Source organism: Sinocyclocheilus anshuiensis, unplaced genomic scaffold, assembly GCF_001515605.1.
Source record: "Sinocyclocheilus anshuiensis isolate Anshui unplaced genomic scaffold, SAMN03320099.WGS_v1.1 scaffold487, whole genome shotgun sequence".
Lineage (NCBI taxonomy): Eukaryota > Metazoa > Chordata > Actinopteri > Cypriniformes > Cyprinidae > Sinocyclocheilus > Sinocyclocheilus anshuiensis.
In genome coordinates this window covers 31,945-39,720 of record NW_015548240.1, presented here as the reverse complement: position 1 = coordinate 39,720, position 7,776 = coordinate 31,945, and the positions used below count along the sequence as shown (strand labels likewise).

The window sequence follows — 7,776 nt, the reverse complement described above, 5'->3', positions numbered from 1 at the left end:
TATCTATCTATCTGTCTGTCTGTCTGTCTGTCTATTTATCTGTCTGTATGTATGTATACTTTTTAAAAATGTTTTTTTTTTGTTACTTCAGAACTGTCAAACAAGGTTGTTGATAAACTTTGCTTTAAAAATACATTTATGTGAATTTCACTTCAATGAATTGCATTCAAGCACATTCAAATGACACTTACTTTTTGTAAATATCCATGTAGGCTTCCCTGAACATTCTCCTCTTCCGCATATTTTCGCTTAAAGTAGGCGACTTTCGACGTTGTTGACCGTTGAGGGCACTCTTAGAGGAAAGACCCTGCAGGCAAGCACACAGGGATTTTGTGAAAACCATGGCTTTGCAACTGGATGGAAATTAGATTTTTACAAATGTAACATCTCTTTTTTCAATCTCTTACTGTGAAAGATGATTCAACATAAAACAATTCCATCAGTGTAAATGTGTCCCTAACACTATGCCACTAAGTGGATTAGGGTAGACTACTGTCAGTGTGTTATGTAACAAGGTCTGTGTGTGTAGTGTGTATTAATTACCTGAGAACTGCTTCACGCAGACACAATCACACACCTCTCTGACAAATCCTCTATTCACCTGAGATTCTTTCCTCTGGCTCACACACATTGCCTAATGGTTCCTCAGAGAAGGAAAGAGACAGAGAATCGTTTACTGGATCTTTCTATTTTCTATCCGATTTCAGGTCAGTATTATATTGGTGTGAATGTGTGACAACTAGCCCCGATCTTCCTTACATGCAGAAATTAGTGTAGTTCTGTCTCAGAAAAGCGAATACAAGTCGGATAGGAACTGTTGCAGTAAATGTAATGACACTAGCAGGCAGCTGTGCTGTAGTTGCACGGTGTCTTGCTGCTGTGTAATTCAGAGCCCGATCGAGCTGCATTTTGATTTATCAGGTTCAAAGAAACGTGCCGCGGCGCGTGCTGTCAACACAGCGGTGCAGCGCGCACTAACCGTGGGCGGATAGATTAGTGTGGGCTGCGTGTGAATTTGTGCGCTCGAGAGAGAGAGAGAGAATAAATAGCCAAAAAGGTATTGATCTTCACTGTACTTTCTTTAAAATTACAATTCATTTTGGTGGCTGTATTTTATACAGTTCTAAATATAAACGTCATTAAATATTAAACATTTTCAAACAATTTTAACACAGGTCCTATCAACCTGTTTAAACTAAAAATCGTTATTTTTTGTACTGATAACACAGATGGTATAATGCCATATGATGCCGTTAAGTTCATATGAAGAAAATTCTGGCAATGTCCAATTATGCATAAAATATTTGTAATTCTTATGTTAGCTTACTCATAATTATCATGAATTATCCTTATTATGTTTTGTATTTAATTTGAAATTTATTTTATTTAATTAAAGCAATTCACATGATTTATTTCAACACATTTTTAACAATGTTTTGCGTTGCTAGCTGCACTGTGGACAAAATAGCAGTTGTTTTTGACACTGGATGCAACAGCAAAAACAATAGTTTTCGCTTTCTAATGTAATTTTAGAAATGCTATTTTGCATTCAGCCATGATTTTTTGTTTTTTTTTGCAACATCCAGTATTTAGGGTTAACAAAACAAGAGTAAGTATTCACCTGGTCATGTGATATGTGATCCATTCCATGCAAATAAAAATCTTATTTAAGCGAATTATTTGATTGGAAGCTTCATTTCATCATCATCTAAAATGCACTAACGAGTTTCAGGAAAAGCCAGTGCATTTTTTAATTTCTCCGTAAAAATACATTTGAAAATATTCTAAACTAAAAACTAAAAATGGAACCTATAGCCTAATGTTAAAATATTTTTTAACAGTATGGCAATGTAGACTAAAGTTATTTACAGTAGCATGTTACTTTTTTATTTTTCTAGTGTGCCAAATAAGTAGCCTACCTTCAATAACTGAAAATAACACAGAATATGCATGTTGTATAATGCAGCAGCCACTCAACTGTCACGCTAATGAATGAATCACACGGAACGCGCATTTTCCAAAAATAAAAAAAAAATCCAAACTAGAGAACGGGTCTGTTATGTGTAGTACGATTATACAACTGCATTTGCTATAACTGTTGAAAAATAAACAAAAGCATGTAGTAAAAATAGAATGATGTTTTAAGTACACTAACATAGAAAAAAAAAAAAACTAGGCTATGTGATTAACAGAGGTAAATGATCCTACCTTATTTCTAAAGCCACATTAACAGTCCCCGCACGCGCGTTCTTCATCAAGCCAGAGGATCAAAACAGCTCATACTGTGCCGAATGTAGCCGCTTTCAGCCCCGCCGGAGCTTGACGCTTCGCCCCCAGATGTCGAAGTCTTGCTTTTGATTTAATCCCTGTAGTATTCGACTCACTCTCGGCTCTTAAAATATCCCCTTTCTGTGCAGCGAGCAATAACAGACTGCACCGGCTCCTGATTGGTCGACGCCGAAACAGATGTTTCCTGTTGCTAGGAGTGTCACTAGGCAATGATGACGCTCCAGCATCAAACTCCATTCTTCTCGCATCCTCTGCTGCTGCGTTTCCTCCTCTCTCTTCTTGAGTATTTCTTAACATATGGCTTATCTCCTTACTATCAGTTTTACTTTTGAAAGGTTTTATTGCTCGTATATTCCTACAACATATCTCTCTGGCGTACATTAGTATATAGTACGATCTTTTAACCTCACATCTCCAAGCTTAATTATCTCCTTCGAGCATAAGCGATTCATCCACTCCCATACGCAAACATTACATGATGGGAAAATTAAAAAACACTCTTCTGGCAAACAGTTTCAGATAGGCTACTTTGTCAGTCTGATCAACAGATGATATGATCATATGGTTGGTTAATTGTACATTTTTCAGTGCCAGTATTACCTATTTTCACAGTTGTGGTACACTAAGACCAATGCATAATCAGTGTAACAAAATAAAGATCTATTGCTATTCTGAATCATAAAAAATCACATTGCCAGCAAAATTAGTGTATTACGGATGTCTTTAATGATAGACAAAAATATATGCATTTATCTCCAAAAACCACGTTGTATTTGAATGCATGCAAAACAGGCACTATTGATTTTTAAAACACTGTGGTCCATGCATCTGTAATGTTCCAGAGTTGTCCATGCTAATCTCCAATATCACTGGCTATAAATAAAAATCCATACAGGTTTGGCCAGATCAGGCACTTTATATATGCATATAGCATTACAGGCATGCATTACAAAAGAGTTTGGGTTTTAATGTCATAAGGACCGTGTTAAGATTGTCTGAAGATTTTCTTGGACATGCGTGAGTGTCTGTGCTCTGAGTACAGACAATTTTTGGTAAGTAGAATTGGTCTCTTTCCAAGCAATTACAATGAATGGGGACTGAAGCTTTCAAGCTTCAAAATGGATTCACAAGCACCATAAAAATAGTGCATATCACTTGGGCACTATACGCGAAGCCATCTCAAGCCATACAATAGCTCTGTGAGAGGAACAGGCCGAAATGTATTCCACGATATTCTCCAGTCTTCTGCTAGGCATTTATGATCAGATCTTTGAGTAACTGATTCACATGACTTTGAAAAACAGATCAGTCTCTTCAAATGAATCATTCACACCATTTTTGTGAACTGTTTCACTGAACTAAATCGAGTGAAAGGATTCATGCACGATAGATCAAACATGGATGTCAAAATTTTCAATGAATAACATTAGTCTTTTTAAAGGTGACATATCATGAAAATCGGGTCCCTGGTGCACCTACCAACAGAGAAAGGCTTACCAAAAATTTTTACTGGGTTGTTCTTTTTCACGTTTTCTGGGCAAGCTTGTGAAAAAATGAGCATGTCAGATTTTGCTCCCCCTTTGAAATAGAAATGGGATCTTTAACGCCCCTTAATCTGCACGTTTCCACCCACAGCGCCGCCTATGTGTTTTCGCAAGTGACATTGCCAATGGTGTGCCAGTTCTACCACATGGACGAAAGTTCGAGCAAAGCATGCTAACTGTTCTGACACACAGATCTAATATAAACATGCAATTTCTTTCCCAGCTATTTACCTTCACAGACATAACCGACTGTTTTTGTAACTCGTGTGTTTTTCACATAAACTTGTGTTTATTTGACAGTTTAAGTGCAATAAGACATGAAAGAGAACTTGGTTTAGTACTCACATGCCATGTGACAGACACTTTCTGTGCGTGTGCTTCAGATGTGTGCACTCAGTAAACCATATACAGTATCAGAAGTTCAAACTGATATGGTTTAAAACACATGATTTCAGCGTGATAGACAAGATAATCAAAACCAAGCAGATGTTTTTTAGCAGAGTATCTGAGGTACAAGCTGTAAAGGCACAGCCCTATTCTGGAAAAGGGGGCGGGGAGCAGCAGCTCATTTGCATTTAAAGAGACATACACGAAAACAGTGTGTTTCTGCTTCCAATCAAAATAGGCATTTTCAAAATGATATTATAAATGATATGTGGGGTATTTTGAGCTGAAACTTCACAGACAAATTCTGGGGTCTCCTGAGACTTATATTACATATTGTAATAAGGGACATAACAGGTCTCCTTTAAATCCTGACCAGCACAAGTCCTCATTCAGTGAAATTACTAAAAAGAGTTAAACAATGGTTGAATGGTTGAATGAAAAGCATTCATAATAGAACATTATGAGGGTGAGTAAATAATAAAACAGAAATTTCAATTTTGGGTGAACTACGTCTTAAAGTAAATTGCTGATATCTCTTATTCTGATATGAATAGGAATAACTTGCGTACTCCTTTTAACAGCAACTTTTATCATAACACTGTCCGTGAGTCCGTGACTTTATATTACAGCATAATTTGATGTAAAATGTAATAAAAAGAAACAGCTTTAGTGTCATCGGTAGGAGAGCATGAATGAAAGTGCACGTGTTCAACTAACAGTTTTCTGCTCATTAAACCTTTAGTCCCACCAAAACTGGTTCTGGTGTTCAAGCTTAAAATGATCTGAAGAAAGGCATTTAATAATTTCAAATCAATCCTCTATTCATGAAATCGCTAGGCGACAATCACCGTGGCTCGGGCTATAATGCATTTTGATTGGTTGCTGCTGGAGTTGAAGAGAGTAGTCTGTATATTACGCCATGAAGTAATTTCCTGGTTACCAGATAAGAGGCTGTATCAAGTACTCTCAGGGAGAAGGAAAGTGGCGTGTGGGTGTTTCTTTGTGTTTGGATGTGCTTCCAAAATTGACATGCCTTATCTTTGTTTGATACTGTTAAAAGTGCTTGTTCAATTCCGGTTTTTGTGGGTATTTTTGGTCTTGGCTTTCACCTCCTTCCCAAAGGAAAATCCAGCTGAACGCAGTAGGTATGAGTGATTAGACTTCTACCTCTCTCTCCTCTAAGCTTCCAGTAGTGTGTGCCAGCGGCAGACTTGTTGGTTTCCGCTCTCCTTCATGTCCTGCCAGTGAAGAAGTTCCTCCTCACCGCTGCTGTTCTGGCCCAGAGCCACCCAGCCAATCATCTCCTTGCGTTTCATGTTCCGCCGATTGTAAATGGAGACCATTAATGTGACGTCTGACAGTTGGAACAGTGCGACCTGGAAGACAAATGTCTCCTCGAAGACAGGATTCGGCTGACTGCGACGGATGGACGTCTTACAGCGGGATATCTCCTGTCCCATGGAGTTTAACAGAGCAAGCTTACCAAATGTATCTGAAAGAGAAACACGTCACTAAATCACACCTCAATATATTTACTTAATTATCTTGAACGTGAACCTTTTATGATTTATTCCATCTTCTCCCAGTGATCAAATCTTTTTGTTATTGGATAATACTAATCTGTGAATTTGTTTTATATTAAGCAGCACAACTGTTTTCAACATTGATAACAATAAGAAATGTTTCATGAGCACCAAATCAGCATATCAGAATGATTTAAGAAGGATCAGATGTATATGAGTTTTTCTCATCTGAACAGATTTGGAGAAATTTAGCATTACATCACTTGCTTATCAATGGATCCTCTGCAGTGAATGGGTGCCGTCAGAATGAGACTTCAAACAGCTGATAAAAACATCTCAATAATCCACAAGTAATCCACACAACTCCAGTACATCAATGAATATCTTGTGAAAAGCTGTGTGTTTGTAAGAAACAAATCTATCATGGTGTTTTCACTTTAAACTCGCTTCTGGCTAAAATGAGAGTCAATAATCCATAATAATGTTTCCTACAGCGAAAAAGTCCATGTTCTATTGTTCTCTCACATAAAAGTCCACCAACATATTTGTTTAGAACTGTTTTCACATGTAAATGATGCTTTATCTGCTCATATTTCTCTCCTGATTCAGAAAAAACACTTTTTCACTGAAGAAAGCAACTTAATGGACAGAACAATTATATTTTAACCAGAAGCAATGGCTTGAAGTGGAATTGTGTGGATTACTTGTGGATTATTGTAATGTTTTTATCAGCTGTTTTGGACTCTTATTGTGACGGCACCTATTCACTGCAGAGGATCCATTGGTGAGCAAGAGCTGTAGTGCTAAATTTCTCCAAATCTGTTTTGATGAAGAAACAATCTCATATATATCTTGGATGGCCTGATGGTGAGTACATTTTCAGCAAATTTTCATTTTTGGGTGAACTATTTTTTAAAGAGACATTAAAAAAATGGTAGAGTAGATATGTACTGTAACAAATATTGTTTTTATTTTTAAAGTAAGCACAAATCTGTGACACAGCATTATATAACAGTATATGTTTGTGTATGTATGCATGGTTTTCTTCAGCAGTGACTCATCGACTTGATGAGAGAGGTGTGAGAAAAAGATCTGTGGCTCTGTGATCGATTAAATGCCCTGTAACTCCATTCACCTAGAAGTCATTGTGAGTGACTGTGACAGATTAATAGTCATACGAACAGCATGGACTCTAAAAGCCTGATGTTTGACCCACAACACAATGTGTGAGGATGACACATTCAAAATGTGCTTGTACAAATGTGTGTTCTAGCAGCTTGTTCGTGTAGGAAGGATTTATTGCAGTATTTACTCTGAATCAATATCAGACGGCTTTACAAAAGGTTATTTGCTCAAGAGTCACTCCTGATGGTCTAATGATGCCTGTGAATGTGTTTCTGAGCCTCTGTTATTGTGAGTGGGACGGTGTGTTTACCTGGAGGTCTGTTGAGAGCGAAGTTACGGAAGTGGCTGCCTTTAATGATCTCTACAGACAGTCGTCCTGTGGTGGCATTATATGATAAACCCAGCAGTAGTTCTGGGTTTCCACCATGAGACACAGAATGACTGGAGGAAGCACTGTCACTCTGAGCGCTGAAAGACACCTGGGAGTCTACTGTCTGCAGGGAGGGAGATGCCAACCTAATTAGTTGATTTTGTACATAAAGTGTAGTTCTACATAGGTTTTCAACATATGGACACTGAACTATTTCATTATGCTTGTTGGCATTTCTTTGTAATTATTTGTGAAATTTACTAGCTAGTTTGGCATTAAAATAGTTTCTGAGTAAATCCTACACCAATTTATTTTCAACGTACCTTTTAAAAAATGTAATTCCTTTTACATATGTTACCCTGAACCACACATATGTCTTAAAGGGGTCATATGATGTTGCTAAAAAGAACATTATTTTGTTTATTTGGTGTAATGAAATGTGTTTATGCGGTTTAAGGTTAAAAAAACATTATTTTCCACATACTGTACATTATTGTTTCTCGTCTATGCCCCGCCTTTCTGAAACGCGTCGATGTTT

General features: G+C 37.3%; 1 protein-coding gene and 1 long non-coding RNA gene across 4 annotated transcripts in view; both read right to left on the bottom strand.

Annotated features, from left to right (window-relative positions):
* The window catches only part of LOC107654917 (uncharacterized), a 5,120-nt gene extending 2,670 nt beyond the window's left edge, over positions 1 to 2,450 (bottom strand). The window contains exons 1-3 of one of the 2 annotated variants that reach the window (XR_001630374.1): positions 2,209 to 2,450; positions 544 to 644; positions 192 to 307 (exon numbers count right to left, since the gene is read on the bottom strand). This is a non-coding gene — a long non-coding RNA (uncharacterized LOC107654917). The remainder of the gene's footprint in view (positions 1 to 191; positions 308 to 543; positions 645 to 2,208) is intronic. The other variant, XR_001630373.1, reaches the window with a different exon arrangement.
* A 2,051-nt stretch (positions 2,451 to 4,501) lies between these two features.
* LOC107654932 (synaptotagmin XVI) overlaps positions 4,502 to 7,776 on the bottom strand; it is a 26,577-nt gene continuing 23,302 nt past the window's right edge. For both annotated transcript variants that reach the window (XM_016442260.1, XM_016442259.1), the window contains 2 exons: positions 7,179 to 7,362; positions 4,502 to 5,712 (listed from right to left, as the gene is read on the bottom strand). In XM_016442260.1, coding sequence (XP_016297746.1) covers positions 5,399 to 5,712; positions 7,179 to 7,362 — 498 coding nt within the window. In that variant the 3' untranslated portion in view covers positions 4,502 to 5,398. The remainder of the gene's footprint in view (positions 5,713 to 7,178; positions 7,363 to 7,776) is intronic.